The 18,004-nt window shown below is 39.9% G+C and overlaps 1 protein-coding gene across 1 annotated transcript in view; it reads left to right on the top strand.

Moving 5' to 3' along the window:
• The window catches only part of SARNP (SAP domain containing ribonucleoprotein), a 50,785-nt gene that overhangs the window by 21,509 nt on the left and 11,272 nt on the right, over positions 1-18,004 (top strand). The window contains exons 8-9 of the mRNA XM_026002003.2: positions 2,112-2,137; positions 3,226-3,294. Of these exons, the coding sequence (XP_025857788.1) occupies positions 2,112-2,137; positions 3,226-3,294 (95 nt within the window). The remainder of the gene's footprint in view (positions 1-2,111; positions 2,138-3,225; positions 3,295-18,004) is intronic.

The following is an 18,004-nucleotide window of genomic DNA, read 5'->3' as shown; positions in this document are numbered from 1 at the left end:
CTGGGCCAAAGGCAGGCGCCAAACCGCTGCGCCACCCAGGGATCCCCTGCAATAGGGAATTTGTTAAATGTTCACCATAGTGTAGTAGAAGACTATACAGTTGTTAAAATGATACTGAAGAATATTTGTCGGAAAAATACTAAGTGAAAACGAGGTATAAAACTGTATTGTAGTGTGTATTTCCCTTTTAGTAATAGAAGTGCATGTATGGATAGAAAAAAAGGTTTGGGGAGTGCCTGACTGGCTTGGTTGGTGGAGCGTGGACTTTTGATCTCATGGTTGTATGTTTGAGCCCCATGCGTGGTGTGGAGTTTAAAAATTAAAAAAAAAAAAAAAAGTTGAGGGGTGCCTGGCTGGCTCTGTCAGTAGAGCATGAGACTTGCGCTTGGGGTTCTGAGTTCAAACCCTGGCTTGGCCCTGGATCCTACTTAAAAAAAAAAAAAAAAGATTGGAGGAATGTGTATAAATTGTTAATACTCATTGTCTCTGGTTGGTGGAATTTTGAGTGACTTCTTTTTGCTTTTCTGTTTTTAAAATTTCTGCAATGAGCGTATGTATCTTATAATAAATTAGGAAGAAAGTTACTTTTAAAAAGAACATAGTCCAGTTTTAGAGACATAAATTTATTTTTATTTTATTTTTTAAAGATTTTATTTATTCATAAGAGACACAGAGAAGGAGAGAAACAGAGACATAGGCAGATGGAGAAGCAGGCCCCATGCAGGAAGCCCGATGCGGTACTCGATCCTGGGACTCCAGAATTACACCCTGAGTCAAAGGCAGATGCTTAACCGCTGAGCCCCCTAAGCATCCCAGAGACCTAAATTTTAAATGTAATTTCTTTTTTTTTTTTTTTAATTTTTTAAATTTATTCATAGAGACACACACAGAGAGAGAGGCAGAGACACAGGCAGAGGGAGAAGCAGGCTCCACGCAGGGAGCCCGATGTGGGACTCAATCCAGGGTCTCCAGGATCACGCCCCAGGCTGCAGGCGGCGCCAAACCGCTGTGCCACCAGGGCTGCCCTAAATGTAATTTCTTAATCTAATTTAGTCTTCCGAGTGATGTCAGTTTGAACTGTCAGTGTTAAAATGTCCTCAAGAAAAAGAAAATGTCCTCCAAAGATCTAGCATTTTGCTGTGTTCCTTTGTCCAGTTGTGATGTCTTTTTTTTTAAACAGCTTTATTAAGATATAACTCATATTCCCTATAGTTCATCCATTTAAAGTATATAACTCAATGGTTTTTTAAAAATGCATTCACAGGGTTCTGCAACCATCATCACAGTCTAATTTTAGGACATTCATCACCCCAAAAAGAAACTCTGTACCCATTAGCAGTTGTTTCCCATTCCTTCTGCACCCAGTCCAAACAGCCACTCATTTTTTTCTATGCATAAAGATTTGCCTTCATAAAAATGGACTTATACAATTTGTAGTTTTTTTGTGATTGGCTTCTTAGCATAATGTCAGGATTTGTCCATGTTGTAGGATACATTAGTACTTCATTTCTTTTTAATATTGTATAAGATTTCGGGCAGCCCAGTGGTTTAGTGGTTTCGCGCCGCCTTAGGCCCAGAGCGTGATCCTGGAGACCCAGGGTTGAATCCCGTGTTGGGCTCCCTGCATGGAGCCTGCTTCTCCCTCTGCTTGTGTCTCTGCCTCTCTCTCTCTCTCTGTGTGTCTCTCATGAATAAATAAATAAAATCTTTTAAAAAAATATTGTATAAAATTTCATTGTTTGAGTATACCACATTTTATCTATCCATTCATTAGCTCATGGACATTTGGGTTGTTTTCACTTTTTGGCTACTAGAGATAATACTGCTATGAACATTCATTTACAAGTTTTGGTGCAGATGTGTGTTTTCATTTCTCTTGGGTGTACACCCATGAGTGAGATTACTGGATCATATGGTAAACACTCTGGCTTTTTGAGGAACTGCCAGATTGTTTTCCAAAGAGGCTGTACATTTTATGTTCCCATCAGCAGTAAATGCAGACACGATTTCTAGATGCAGTGTTTGTCTTTTTTTCCCCTTATCATAAGATAAAGAATATTTGTCCTTTATGATTTTAAAAAATGTTAAATAAAACTTATTTCCTTCTTTAGGTTTGTCATCTGATGCCAAGCCTATGGTAAGAAATTTTTTTTTAATTCCTTGAGACACAAATCTTAACTCTGGTTTTAAAGTTAGAAACAACTCCCCAGATCAGAGGAATCTCTGAGATCATAGGAGTTTGGTGACTGTTTTCAATACAGTGTTTTATGTCCTGAATAAAATGGATTGTTTGACTACTAAGAGGTCAGGAAAATTGCCACATCTTCCAAGTAATTGCAGACATCTTCCTTTTTATCATTCTTGAAAAAAATGAATAGATTTCGTTAGCTAGCAGACATCCATATAATTCTTTGTTTTATGGTACTGTAATTTTAGGCCTTGTCTAATGGCTCTGGAAAATGTCTAATTCTTAGTTACCACAAGCAAATCTGTGGAAGCAGCTTATGAATTCTGTTGGTAGATACTGGTATTTTTCAACACTAGCTGTTAAATGTAAAATCATAGACTAAAGACTGGTAGGATAAGATGCATTCTGGACCATTATGACTAGGTGACATCTTCAGAAAATGGAAACAGATGCTGTGGGTGAAATATGTTTGGCTTTATGAAATCCTGCTCTTGGAGTTACAGTGCAGTATCAGAAATGAAGCTGAAATGTTGTAGGAGTAGCAATAGTAGTAGTAATGAAAATGTCCCAGATATCCATATGATAGTAGGTTTTGTATATTAGGGCTTCCAAGAAAAAGGAAGAAAATTGAGTTGGGTACTAGCTGTAGATTTGTCTTCTGAAGAGAGGAGTTAAGAACTACTGATGGGGCTATGTATAGGAATTAATGATTTTTGGACTGTGAATAATGGACTTATTTGGAGGTGATTATTTAGATAATTGTTTGCTTTTTCAAGCAGTGTTTGGCCCACTCTGATCTTAAACCTTCTTTAGGATTTTGCCACCTTTGATGAACAAAGGAAGGTGGGCTGAATCTTTAACAGCATTCCAGAAGAGGTCTTTTAATAAGTAGTGGCATGAGTGAGCGTGCTTAGTTTCATGATTTAGCACGTAGGGTATCTTTGATATTGTAGGCTTATTTGAACTCTTAGCTTTGGACTATAATTCTGCCTTTTGTATTTTTTTTTTAATATGTTTTCCCCCCTATGTTTTTATAGGTTAACCTGGATAAACTAAAGGAAAGAGCTCAAAGATTTGGGTTGAATGTTTCTTCAATCTCCAGAAAGGTAAAGTACTGTTTTTGCCACCTTAGAGCAACTTAGGGGCTACATAGGCTGGAAATGACTACCTGAGAATATAGCTGGCTTTTCATATTCAGCATTTGATTTCATGAAGTCCTTTGACTATCACTTTGTCTCATTGATTATGGATTACATTACAGGAATTATTTCACATAGCAAATTGGGTTTTTTTTCCTGCAGATTGGTTTCATAGCTTCCGCCCAGACTGTTACAACATGGTCAGTATTTCTCTTAGTTAAGATGTTGAATTCAGTGATGTTAAAAATTTAATACATCTGCTTTAACTTCTGATATAGTCATCATGGAAACAGGAGACGACAATCCTGTCTTAGGCTCAAAGGTACCCAGAAACAAAATTTAAAGGTTCCCTGGAACAAAAACAAGAAACTTATTTCATTCTTTCTGCCCCTCTGCTAACTGATGCTGTTGAGTTTATTAAACAAGGTGACTTTTTTGACACCATGTTATGTAGAGTGATAATTCTATAGGGCATTGTTGTGTTTAGAGTTTTGCCAGGCACGTTGGAAAAAATGCTGAGGCTTCTCTTGTTTGCCTGGAGCAGGTAGTCTCTTAATCTATGTTCTGTGAGCATGAAAACATGTTTCTTGGTTGTTGAAGTGGCGGGGGAGGCGGGGGCAGGATTGAGGGAAAACTATTTCAAACCAGAAGAAGTATCAAAAAAAAAAAAGTCATTGGGGGGCAGCCCCAGTGGCTCAGCGGTTTTAGCACCGCCTGCAGCCGAGGGTGTGATCCTGGAGACCTGGGATCGAGTCCCACATCAGGCTTCCGGCATGGAGCCTGCTTCTCCCTCTGCCTGTGTCTCTGCCTCTCTCTCTCCTCTCTGTGTATTCTCATGAATAAATAAATAAAATTAAAAAAAAATAAGCCTATCATTCTTTAAAAAAAAATCATTGGGGTGCTTGGCTGACTCAGTTGGAAGAGCATGTGACTCTTGATTTTGGGGTCATGAGTTCGAGCCCCATGTTGGGTGTAGAGATTATGTACATAAATAAACTTTTTTTAAAAGTTATTTTTTTTATAAAGAATTTATTCATGAGAGAGAGAGAAAGAGTGAGAAAGGCAGGTGAGACAGATGGAGAAGTAGGCTCCCCGAGGAGCAAGGAGCCTGATACAGGATGACAACCTGAACTGGTTAAGGCAGATGATGCTTAACCGACTGAACCACCCAGGTGCCCAAAAAATTTCATATTTCCCACTGAGTAGAGAAGCATTTAGCTGTCTGGAAATCCATTGGAAAACACTGTCCTGATTGTGGTTGTTAACATTTTTGCTTAGAAAAACTGAGCAGTAGGGAAGCCTGGGTGGCTCTGATTGAGTATCTACCTTTGGCTCAGGTCGTGATCCCAGGGTCCTAGGATTGAGTCCCGCATCAGGCTCCCTGTGGGGATCCTGCTTCTTCTGCCTGTGTCTCTGCCTCTCTCTCTCTCTCTCTCTCTCTCTCTCTCTCTCTCTGTGTCTCATGAATAAATAAATAAAATCTTAAAAACAAACAAACAAACAAACCTGAGCACTAAAAAGTAAATATTTATGCCCCAGTGGGACTTCTAACTTTACATGCAACTGTACTCCATTTTCCTTCCCTTTAGGTAACATTTTTTATGTTTACCAGAAGCATAATATTAGGTCTTTGTGCCCTGCTTGATGCTGAGACTATATAGGTGTTCAGTAAGAATATTTGCTGGTTTGTATGAAGTTTTAAATTCAGGAGTTGAGACTTGAAGGAGTATGTGATTCTTAAACTACATGCAGCTTAATTGGGAAGGATCACTATAAACCAAGTCATTTCTGTTTTGCTAGATGGCCAAGGAGAAGGGTGCTTGGATCTGTGGCCCCAGTTCTCATCTGTCTCCTCTTGTATATGAAGATTAGGTGTCCAAGAATCTCAGCAGTAACTTTACTATAGAGAATTGTATGTATTCCATCAAAATTAACAAAATTGAACATTGTATTTCCAACTATATAGCTCATATGGACACTTCTTGAGACGAATTTTTCCCTCACTTAATACTGCCCACCTGAGTTATTTTCATAGTCTTTCATTACAGGGATATTAGCCTTTTCAGTTCACTTCCTTAGACCCTCTATATTTGACTTGTTTTCGTTTTTAGTCCATAGGAAGCTAAGTAAAACATGAAGAGATATATTTATTAGTTTTGTGACTTTGAGCAAATTACTAAACTTTGGACCTCATCTATAAAACTGAAGTAATACCTAACACTGTGTGAAGAGTAAGTAATTATATATGAAACGATCTAACATTAACCCTTTTACCCTTCTTAGTTTAGTTCTGTTGGCCACCTGACTTTATGACTTTAATTGAGTCAATTAACTTCCGTGTTTTAGTTGATCATTGATAAGATTTCATTTCTAGTTTTAAATCTCTGAAGGGGGAAAAAAATAAATAAATAAATAAATCTCTGAAGGGTTGGAGTGCCTGGCTGGCTCAGGGGGTGGAGTGTGACTCTTGATCTCGGAGTTGTGAGTTCCAGCCCCATGCTAGGTGTAGATTACTAAAAATAAAAAAATTAATAAACTTAAAAAATATCTCAAGGGTTGTAATCTGGTAATGGTAATTGGTAGAACTGACTATACGAGCTGTGTTTTCAGATAACATCCATTGTCTTACCTATGTTCTAGAGTAGTGCTTCTCAAATTCTATAGCAAAAGACTAGTTTTTAAAAATTTATTGGGGCGCCTCGCTGGCTCAGTTGATATAGCATCCAACTCCTCATCTCAGGGTTGTGAGTGATTTCAAGTCCCACGTTAGACAGAGAGCTTACTTAAAAAAAATTTATTTATTTATTTATTTTTTTTTTTAATTTTTTTTTTTTAAATTCATTGCAGAGTGATACTTTTGTAAAGTACAATAAAAATGTCACACCAGGGACACTGGGATGGCTCAGTGGTTGAGGGTCAGCCTTTGGCTCAGGTCATGATCCTGGGGTCCTGGGATTGAGCCCCACAGTGAGTCTGCCTCTCCCTCTACCTGTATCTCTGCCTCTCTCCCTGTCTCTCTCATGAATAAATAAATAAAATCTTAAAAAAAAATCACAGCAGTGTTAAATTACTCTGGAAGTTTCCAAACACTGTCAATTTCCAGTTATTGCAGATTGATAAACATTTTGGAGATCAGCACCAGGAGGCTGATCACATTTTGAATAGCACTGTACTGGTGTGTATGTGTGATTTCTTCCAGGGACCTCTTTATTGGAGACTTGAAACTTTTGAGATACCATCTTTGAGTATAGATTCCATTTATATTGATCATAAATCCTGATTTTCAGAATCATCCTAATTTCAGCAGTTTGCTGAAATGTGCAGAAGTGCTGATGTTTTGCTGTCTACCACTGTCCAATAGAACTTTCTGTGATTTTGGAAATACTCTATAGAATATTGTTCCATTGAATAAACCTATGTTGTCTGATGCAGTAGTGATTAACCACATGTCATTATTGATTACTTGAAACATACTAGTGTAAACTGAAGTTTTTAATGAAACTTATTTATTTATTTTAATTTTATTTATTTATTCATGAGAGAGGCAGAGGGAGAAGCAGGCTCCATGCAGGGAGCCCACCGTGGGACTTGATCCCGGGACTCCAGGATCACGCCCTGAGCCAAAGACAGGGGCTAAACTGCTGAGCCACCCAGGGATCCCCTTTAATGAAATTTATTTATTTTTTTTATTTTTTTTATTTATTTTTTTTATTTTTTAATTTTTTTTTATTTATTTATGATAGTCACAGAGAGAGAGAGAGAGAGGCAGAGACACAGGCGGAGGGAGAAGCAGGCTCCACGCACCGGGAGCCCGACGTGGGACTCGATCCCGCATCTCCAGGATCGCGCCCTGGGCCAAAGGCAGGCGCCAAACCGCTGGGCCACCCAGGGATCCCTTTTTTTTTTTTTTTTTTTTTTTTAAATTAATGAAATTTAAATAGCTGCATGTATATTGGACAATTCAAGCCTAGCTTATATCTCTTACACAGTTTTTGTACCTGAAGTAGCATAGAAATCCTTTATCTGACCACATATTTGGACCACTGTTTCTGTAGCCCAGAATTTTTTTAGTGCTTATAGTGTGTAAGCAATTTCAGAATGAATGTGGAAGAAGAGAAATTAGAGGAAAAGGGGTAGGAAGAGATAAGAAAAGGAAGTACCTCCTTTTTTTTTTTTTTTAAAGTAACTTTTCCCCCAGAACTTGGTTGACCTAGATCCAAATCCTGAAATTGCAACTGGCTACTTTTCTCAGTGAGAGCTGCTTGGTTCAGAATCTGTGTTTAACTGTTCTCTATCACCAGAAATGATTTGCTACCTAGTATTTGATTGGCCAAGGTTAGTAACATGATTAAATTTGTATTTATGGAACAGCCAGATCAGTATACTGTGTCCATCTCATCTTGGGTTCCAGTGTTGCCTCCTTCTATATAATTTGGTCAGCTATCTTTAAGTTTTACAATTTTTTTTTAAGATTGATTTATTTATTCATGAGGGGGACACAGAGAGAGAGAGGCAGAGACATAGGCAGAACGAGAAGCAGGCTCTTTGCAGGAGCTGGATGTGGGACTTGATCCTGGACTCCGGGATCACGCCCTGGGCTGAAGGCAGACGCCCAACCACTGAGCCACCCAGGCATCCCGTGTTATAATTCTCTATGCACAGATCTCTTTCAGTTAGATAAAATTCAAATACTAGAGGTTAGCAGATAATATAGAGATTTCTTTTCTTCATCCTAGTAGCCTGAAAAGGGCAACCAGAAGTCCCCCTCCTGTCATGGTCGTTGCATGAGGTTTGTATTTGCTTGGTCCGGCTTAATAAGACCCAGATTTCTTACTGATGTCTCTTCGGCAGACTAGTGTATATATGATAAAGAGAAAATATGTGAGAGGAAGTGAGCCATGGATCAGCAGTGTTTATGACTGATTTTTGTTGTTGTTGTTGTTAAAATCTGGTCATTTTTTCTTTGTATTTTATATTTACATCTTGCGCATATTACCAATTTGAGGTTACCAAATTGCTGCTATTCTTCTAGGCTGACTTTTGCATGACTGCTCATATATTTCAGCTTCCAACTCCAGTATGTACTATACATGTTTGGCAGTCCACAGAAACTTAAAGAAATCTGGCATGTCCCCCCCCCCCCCACCCCACCCCCAACCCCGGCAATCATCTTCCTCCTTTCCCCCTGCCCAAGAAAGGCCTGTCCGTTCATGTTTCCAACTCAAGTCTCAGTGAATAGAATCCTGTTGGTTTAGGATAATGGGAAGTGACAAGGCAAAGAATGGCACTGGCATTTATAGACATTTTTTACACAAGAGGCTGTAAATTGTCCCCTCCAACTCTTTGGACTATTTGAGGATAGAATGGCATGCCTTTTCTCATATAAGCCTCATGGTGACTATGGGCTGAGAAACCTCCCACCCCTTCAAACAAAACAAAACCCAGATAAGTAACCTCTGCTTGGTTGGTTCTGATTGATCACCAGCTAGGTTTTCAGTCTTGTGCTTAACTGGTTGTTTTTTGTTGTTGTTGTTGTTGTTTTGTTTTTCCTCCTCTCTGTCAGTTTTCCATGCCTCCCAAGAGAAGTAGTGTTTGGGTTAGTCCTGTTGGTGAAGGACAGGACTTGACTTGGCACATAAGAAACTTATCTTTGAAAGGAGAGATGGATAGAGGGAGTAGATGAGAATACATGGGCAGCGCCGGTGGCTGGGCAGCGCCGGTCGCTCAGCGGTTTAGCGCCGCCTTCAGCCCAGGGTGTGATCCTGGAGACCTGGGATTGAGTCCCACATCAGGCCCCCTTCCCTGCATGGAGCCTGCTTCTCCCTCTGCCTGTGTCTCTGCTTCTCTCTCTCCTCTCTGTGTATTCTCATGAATAAATAAATAAAATCTTAAAAAAAAAAAATACAGCTCAGTTAATAGATGAAGGTCATAGGATATTGTTTATAAAAACTAAGTCTGGGCTTAGAGTTATGGTGTAAACTGGTAGAGCTAATTTGGATTTTTTAAAAGATTTTTATTTAGTTATTCATGAGAGACACACAGAGAGAGAGAGAGAGAGAGAGAGGCAGAGACGCAGGCAGAGAGAGAAGCATGCTCCATGCAGGGAGCCCGATGTAGGACTCAGTCCTGGGACTCCAGGATCAGCCCTGGGCCGAAGACAGGTGCTCAGCCACTGAGCCACTCAGGCATCCCATCTAATTTGGATTGTTTTTCTTTTCATGTTTCCTTCCCAAACATTAGCATTTGGGAAAAGTGAACCTTGATGCTTTAGGAAGTTATAGGACATCCAGCTAGGTAAGTATTAAAAACCAAATGAAACAAAACCCAAGCCCAGGCACTAAGCAGAAAACTGGTATTTGGTGTATACTCTACTCCCTCCCTGAGAATGTGAGGGGCATATGATACTGCTTCTTGGTTCTTCATTAGTAGTAGAAAATATAGGCATCTTTTATCCCTATTAACCTTCCCTACTTCTCTATTGGGCTATTACTGCAAAAATTGTTGGGTGGCTATAGAGATTAGTATCATGAACTTATCATATAATTATATATTTTTGCTCACCAGTGCTTGGGGATGAACCACTTCAGAGTTAGATACTGGACTTTCCTTGTTTTTGAGGATCTTGTCATTGAAATCCATTGAGATATTGAAGAAGCTGGGGCAGTTAATTCCAAGCACAGGAAAGCACCAGTGTCTCCTACAAGCAGATTTCACTGTGGCTAACTGATAGTGGGCTGGTCTCCACCCACTGTCTTCTGGAAGGCCTATTTGGTTCTATCTATATTCTCTTCCACCATTTAAAATAAATGAAGAAATGTTTATTCTTCCCCTTGAGCAGTGGGTTTTAGTATAAAAGGATGTGGAGAGAAGGAAATTCACACTATGGTTTTGGAAGTTGGTCACCAACTTTCTCAGAGGGTCTATAATTGTTAGAGTTTAGGTATGTGTATATAAACCTTTTCCAAAAGACGACCTGTGGGGCCATGCATAGAACATTGCCAACATGGTACTATAAGAACCTGAAAAACCATAAACTTTGGTGAGGAGTTTGCTAGAATATTTTTTAAAGGGGTAGTGGTAAAAGATTTAGATCCCAAGATAAGTTGGAGAAGTAGCCTACTAAGTGGGTTTGGGTGTTTTTTCATCCAAAATATACTCAGTACCTAGACCAAGTACTGCCACTTAATTCTCTATTGTCCTTTTCGTGGGGCCCCATGAGACCAAGAGAAATGCAGATAGTAGATTGTAGAGGGAGAAAACTTCAGTTTGGGTTTTCTTAGGCATTTCATTGAGTATTTCATTGAGCAAGGGCTTTGGGGGAATACACTCCCTTTATTCTATATTAACCAGTAAGAAAAGATGGTAAGAATGGGATGTGTGTGTGTGTGAAAGAGAGAGAGAAAGAGAGAATAGTGGATAGAGATAGCAGTTGAGAGTGTCAGGATGAATTTCAGGAAGAGCCAAGATGCAAACCCATATAGGTTTCAGCATTTCTTGGAGCATTTGGGGGCCCAACTGAAATTTAACCAGTCCTTTAAATCTTCTAATTAATAATAATTTGAAAATTAATATTTGGCTTTTTTTCTGCCTTCTCTCCTCTAAGATAAAAACTGTTTTTCTACATGCCCATTGGAACAAACCTTAAGGGAGTGGTGAAGGAGCTGTTTAAAGAGGAAACAATAGGGAAAACTCTCTGACCTCAGTTTATCCCCTCATCTGGTTCTTCATTTGTCCCTGCTGAGGAACAGAACTTGTCTTTTGTCTGTAACACAAATACATCTTCACCTCCCTCCCTTCCCACTCCCCCCCACCACCCACTCTTCTCACTCCCTTCTATTATAGTTCCAATCAATGATGTCATTATGTGTGCCATTCAACTGCTGTTGAGCCACTTGGCTATAGGAATTTGGAAGAGCAAAGAGGCAGAATGGAATTTTTCTCTGTTCTGCCCAGGGCTCTTGAAAATGTATTCTAATTTTAACTTGAGAAATAGGAGTCAGGTTTTTCTTTGCCCACTTTCTTCTACCCTCCCACTCTATGTCCTAACCCTTAAACATAGTTTTTACCTAGCTCTGTATGAAGAAAAAATTGGATAAGAAATATTAGGAATATAAGAGGAAAAGCTTTAAAAATTTTGTGGAAGCAAGCTGAAAGTTTTGATGCTTTGTCAGCATTTATGGCTGATGTTTTACCCTGTTTACTATAAGTTGGGTCTTTGAGGAGTTTCTAATAGAGGGTTATACTTCTCTAGGGTACATGGTTAAGAACACTAAGGATCTTGCACCTTTTCATTTTATTTTTTTACGGCTTTATACATTGAATTTGAACCCAAGAACTAGAGGTAAGAAAGTTTGTAGTAAGAAAAAAATGCGCACTCTTTTCTATCTCCCCTGCTTGATACCCCACCCCCACTTATGTCTTTGCATTCCTTCTTCTAACATGTCAGAACTGATGACTTTGATAAAAAACAAGTTTTATGTCTTTCTGTGGCCCTCCTATTGTCTTTTCCACGGGAGTAAATACAGCCTGGAAAAGGAGGGAAAGGAGTCTGTTTTACTTACATACATTTCATTGTTTTTGCTCAGCCAAGTTCTTGAGGTGGGATCAATTCTCTGAGTGTCGGTTTGTTTGTTTGTTTGTTTATTGAGTGTCAGTTTAAAAAAATAAAAGCTCTACTTATGGTACATAAGGTAATAATTTTTAAAATTCAGTTAAGTATATTATATCTGATTGTATATCTAGCTGTATGTCTAATTTAGGGGCAACCGGTAACTGGCCTGGCTTTTCTAATCCAAGCAGTATCTGTCTGATTGCTCTCAGATACTCTCCCTATCTGTGGTGAAATGTAAGCCCACTTTCTGAATCCCAAGTCTGTCCATCCTTCAGTATTTGTACAGGAGAAAAAAGTATGGGGTGTTTTTTGTTTTGATTGAGGGGTTTTCTTTGGTGTCTGTGTGTATTGCTAGTTTCTTTTGGGGGGGGGGTGGGTAGGAAGTTTTGGTGTTCAGAGACTTCATGATCTGAAAGCTATAACAATATAAGGATGTTTAAGATGTATTTTAATTATTGAGAGGCTAATAATTATTGGGTAATAGTGTTCTTTGGGCTGACATTGATAAGGAGAGGTAACATTTTATTTTTGAAAATATAGGTCAGTTCAAGTAAAGTTTGATAATAACAAAACAGTTCATTTTCTTACATATTCACTATTAATAGCAAAGTTCCTTTTTATGCCTAATAGCCGAAGCAGGTCAGATAAAATCCTGTAGTATTTTGGAGATAGGGATCAGGATGAGGCAGGGCATCAGACTGGGAGCTGTTTTATAGGGGGACATTTGATGGTAATGTTTGCAAACTACCAAAGGCCTTGTTTTGTTATATTAAGTTTTTAAAAAAATTTTTAAGTAATCTCTAAAAAAAATAAAAAATAAAAAAATAAGTAATCTCTACCCCCTACCCTGGGGCTCAAACTTACAACCCCGAGATCAAGAGTCACCTGCTTTACTGACTGAGCCAGCCAGGCACCGCGAAAAGCCCTGTTGTTACTAAGATCTGAGGCATCTTGTTAAGATCTAGAAAATATTAACTCCTTTCCTCTCCTCCCTTTCCTTCCTTCCTTCCTTCCTTCCTTTATTTATTTACTTATTTATTTATGATAGTCACAGAGAGAGGCAGAGACACAGGCAGAGGGAGAAGCAGGCTCCATGCTCCTGGAGCCCGACGTGGGATTTGATCCCGGGTCTCCAGGATCGCACCCTGGGCCAAAGGCAGGCACCAAACCGCTGTGCCACCCAGGGATCCCTCCTCCCTTTCTTTTGTTACTCTTTTCTCACATTTTTAAAATACTATTTTTTTTTTTTTTTTAAATACTATTTAACCAAATTTTACCTTCTCATCCCAAGAGCAGATTCTTAGGACAAAAATAGAAATGTATTTTCAGGGTGTTCTACACTTGAAATTCATATCAAATACTGAATCTTTAAATCCTTAGCAGTGAAGATGTGTTACTGAGAAAGATGTTTGAAGTGCTTGCTGTCTATATATATATATATAATTTATTTATTTATGAGTAGGGGGAGGGGCAGAAGCAGAGAGAGGGAAAGGGAATAGAGGAGCAGACTCCCTGCTGAGCCAGGAGTCTGTTGTGGGCTCCATCCTTAGGATCATGAACTGAGCTGAAGGCAGATGCTTAACCGACTGAGCCACCCATGTGCCCCATCTGTCCTGATTTTAAAAGTATTTATTGGGTAAGGAGTTCATTGAGGTATAGAGCAGACAAGGCAGTTTTCACTACCATGTTCATGCTTAGGTATGAGGTAGTAAGGAAGGGCAACTGGAAGTGGAGAAAGCTATAAGATGAGAGAGGCCTTAGTGATGGACCTTTAAGTGCTCTAAGTGAATGAGCAAAACACATAAGCCCTAAGACAAATCCTGTCTGTTCTCTGCTTTGTTGATATTTCCCCTTGTACTTCTCTTTTGCAGGTTAAGGAAATACCTTTGTATGCTTGAACCTTGTTTCCTCTGTCTTTCCTCCACATACCTAAAGTCTTCTCTGATCTTGTTTTGGCATGTTTTTCCTGTATTGAACTCCTTTGTAAGAAGAGTCTCTCTGTTCCTCTACTTGAGTTCTATGAAGGCAACAAGACAGGTGTGCTCCTTAGAGCCAGCTGTGATTTCTTCATAGCTTTGTTTTTCCCTTCACAACCTTGTAGCTGAGATACCCTGTTTGTAGGAAGCATAAACGTTTTTGGAAGGCCTCTAATGCTTTTGAAGGAAAACCCGAGTGGAGTAGCAACCTTGCTTGGACTTGGTGAGATTTTTTTTCCCCAGGCTTTCTTAAATTCTTTTTTTTTTAAATTTTATTTATTTATTCATAGAGACACAGAGGGAGAGGGGGGCAGAGGAACAGGCAGAGGGAGAAGCAGGCTCCACGCAGGGAGCCCGATTTGGGACTTAATCCAGGGTCCCCAGGATCACACCCCAGGCTGCAGGCGGCGCTAAACCGCTGCGCCACCGGGGCTGCCCTCCAGGCTTTCTTAAATTTTTTTAAAATTTTTAAAATTTATTTATGATAGTCACACAGAGAGAGAGAGAGGCAGAGACACAGGCAGAGGGAGAAGCAGGCTCCATGCACCGGGAGCCCGATGTGGGATTCAATCCCGGGTCTCCAGGATCGTGCTCTGGGCCAAAGACAGGCGCTAAACTGCTGCGCCACCCAGGGATCCCCCTCCAGGCTTTCTTAAAGTCATTTACAGTTATTCCCAACTATAGCTGCACATAAGGGTCACCAGGGGACCACTTATTTGTTTGTTTGTTTCTTTGTTTATAAAAATATTTTATTTATTCATGAGAGAGAAGCAGAGACACAGGCAGAGGGAGAAGCAGGTTTCATGCCTGATGTGGGGCTCAGTCCCTGGACTCCAGGATCACGTCCTGACCTGGAGGCAGATGCTCAACCCCTGAGCCACCAGGCTTCCCCACCAAGGGACATTTTAAAAATACATTTCCCTAATAAGCTCTTCTTTTTGAGATTCAGATTTATTAGATTGGGGTAAAACCAGAAATCTTCATTTTAAAATAATTAGAAGTGGGGCAACACATGGCTGGCTCAGTTGGTAGATCATGATACTTGGGTCTTGACTTCCAGCCCCAAGTTGGGCATAGAGCTTACATTTAAAAAAAATTTTTTTCATACATACATACACACACACACATTTTCTAGGTGAAAATCTACTTTCCTGGCGCTCATTCTAATTTCTGGATGCACAGGTAACTGTCATCCTTCATTCCCTCTATTTGGTTAAGACAGCATTTACCTCCCTCAAAGTTTTAGCTTCCCTCTACTGAGTTCTTGACATTGCTGCCAGGCTCTGCATCGCTTATCCTTAAAAGCAGCAGCTTCCTGGCTTTTAAGGGAGGGAGGTGGGGACTTTTAATAGAAACTTGGTTTCCGGGGGTCTCAAGTGTGAAGCCTTCATTTCCTCCACCTGCCTTGCTTTGTCCTACAATCAGCTAGAGCAAGACCGAAACGACCTCCTCTGGGGTTGGAGAGGAGTGGGGGTGGGGGAAGAAGCTTGTTTTGGAGAAAGAGAAAAAAGTGATGGGAGCTAGTGACTCAGAAGAGTGTTTGGTTCTGAGCTGTGTTCTGGGGCTTCAAATCCTATAACGATAGGAGGAGATACAGTTCCTGATGGTCTCTAAATCTTGTGTAGCTTTTAAGTTCCTGCTGTACCCTGTTGGCCCTAGAAAGTTGATTCTGATCTCACAGTTGAAAATTTTTTGAGAGTAAAGAATATGGTTGTTTTGGGAGCTGTATTTTTTTGTTATGTGTGTGGGTGTTGTTAGTGTCTCTTTACTATGTGTGTGCTAAAATGGCATACCCTTTGCTACTCCAGCCCCTCACCTTTGTCTTGCTAGTTAGTTAGGTTCTGTGCATTCGTTTTTAGGACCACCTTATGTTCTGTGGTCTGGCTGGCATAAAGGCTCAGGAATAAACATACTCAGATGATTTTCAAAAACTGGGGCAGGGAGGTGACAGCTGTGTGTTTAAGCATTGCAGTGTTTCTGAGAGAAAAACCATCAGTTGCTGTCATTCACCCTGAGAGTATGAAATTAGAAGCCCACTTACCCTGGAGTGTTTCATAACCTTTACCTCTTGGAAGTCAAGGCCATGTCATTATTAATCAACCATCGCCTGAAAGCCCCCAGCCTCTGCTTTTCATCCTGCTATCAGTCATTTGAGAGTCTGGAAAAGTGACCATAAAGCTCGCTCCTTTGTTTTTTGCCTCACTCTTACCTTACATTCCCTTGGAAAATCAGACTGGTCTGAGAAGTATTAACATCTTCACATGGTAATTCTTTAGATTGGAATTTCTTCTTCTCCTCACACATGGTGTAAGGAGGGATGATGAATAAGTGAGGTGTTGTACTGACCAGGAAAAATATCTGGCTTGGTTAATTCTTTTGATCTCCTCTGATAATGTGGATATGTCCTATTTAATTTCAGTACACATTCTTGCTTTGGGCTTTGGGAAGTGCATCCTTAAATAAGCCTGGGTTACATTTGGGTCACTATGTTGCTTCTCTCTCTCTCTCTTTTTAAGATTTTATTTTTTAAAGATTGACTTATTTTAAAGAACATGAACAGGAGGGGAGAGGGAGAGAGAATCTCAAGCAGACTCTGCCCTGAGCACAGAACTGATGTAGGGCTGGATCTCACAACTACTGAGATTGCAGCCTGAGCCGAAACTGAGTCGGTTGCCTAACTGACTGCACCACCCAGTGGCCCATAAGATTTTATTTTTTTTAAGTAATCTGTACACCCAGAGTGAGGCTCAAACTAATAACCCCAAGATCAAGAGTTGTACGCTCTACCAAATGAGCCAGCCAGGCACCCCTCTCCTAGTTTCTTTTTATAATCCAGAGTGGCACTGGTAAGAAGTCTGAAGAAGGTGTATGCTTTCAGTACAAAGCCCATGGAGTGCTAATTAAATCAAAGTGGACTCTCTGGCAGAGCAAATAACCCTGGCACACTAAGCTTGGAGTGGTGTTCTTTATTGTATTCAGGATAAGATTAGTAAGTTTTGAAAAATGTTCTCTTAAATTTGTATCTTGAAGACAAAGGTTGGGTTTGGAAGATAAAGCCATGATCTACTCCATCTTGGGTAGAGATCTTATCCTTAGAATTCTTTGCCATAGAAAGAAACAGTCACTTTAAAAAGCATCTATGATGTTCTGGCTGCCAGTTGTTGTAGCTGATCTTGCATTTGGGACTTAATTCCTGGCTACAGTATATATGCCATGGAAACCATTGACGGGGGTCCTTAACTTTAAATTTCTCGTAATAATTCTACTTCCTTCCCCTTTCTTTTTCCTTCCTGGGGCACTGAAATTTTTTTAATTAATCTCATATTTAGAGAGGAGTAAGTTCTTAAGGGACCAGCAGCAACTCTATAACTGCACTTTGTCTTCTAAGTTTCTATCATGGAAATTAGGTGTTGGATCCTTGTCTTTGGATCTCACCTCAGTACCTCTCTCTTACCTTAATACTTCTGGCTAATAGGAATATTTTCAAAACTGTTTGCCAGAAACAGGCCACACATTTGGCTCCAAATTTTATAGCTTTCAGTAGAGGGAAATACAGAAGTGTTTATAGTGATTCACAGGGTTAAGATGATAAAAACTTACAAGTTGCTCAGCAAAAGCATAATTATTCTACATCCAGGGACCAGAAAGATTCCCCATGGGTCCTCATAATGCAGTAATGTAATGAACAGTGGCATATGTCTTTATTGTAAGTCGTAAATTCATAAGTCCCCTGAGGTTAAGGATCTTTACCTTATTCACCTTTGTTCCCAATGCCAGAACAGTCCCTAACCTAAAGTAAATTCTCAGTGGATATTTGAATGACTATTGGATGAATGGATTAATTTTGAATGGATTAGTGGTATTATTTAAAATGTTGATGGAAAAATAAATAAATAAATAAAATGTTGATGGAGAGCAGCCTGGATGGCTCAGTGGTTTAGCGCCACCTTCAGCCCAGGGTGTGATCCTGGAGTTCCAGGATGGAGTCCCAGGGGCTCCCTGCATGGAGCCTGCTTCTCCCTCTGCCTGTGTCTCTGCTTCTCTCTCTCTCTCTCTCTCTCTCTCTCTCTGTATTCCATGAATAAATAAA

Source organism: Vulpes vulpes, unplaced genomic scaffold (genome assembly GCF_048418805.1).
Source record: "Vulpes vulpes isolate BD-2025 unplaced genomic scaffold, VulVul3 u000000697, whole genome shotgun sequence".
Classification (NCBI taxonomy): Eukaryota; Metazoa; Chordata; class Mammalia; order Carnivora; family Canidae; genus Vulpes; species Vulpes vulpes.
The sequence above is the reverse complement of the archived record's forward strand: the minus strand, read 5'-3'. Positions and strand labels throughout refer to the sequence as shown.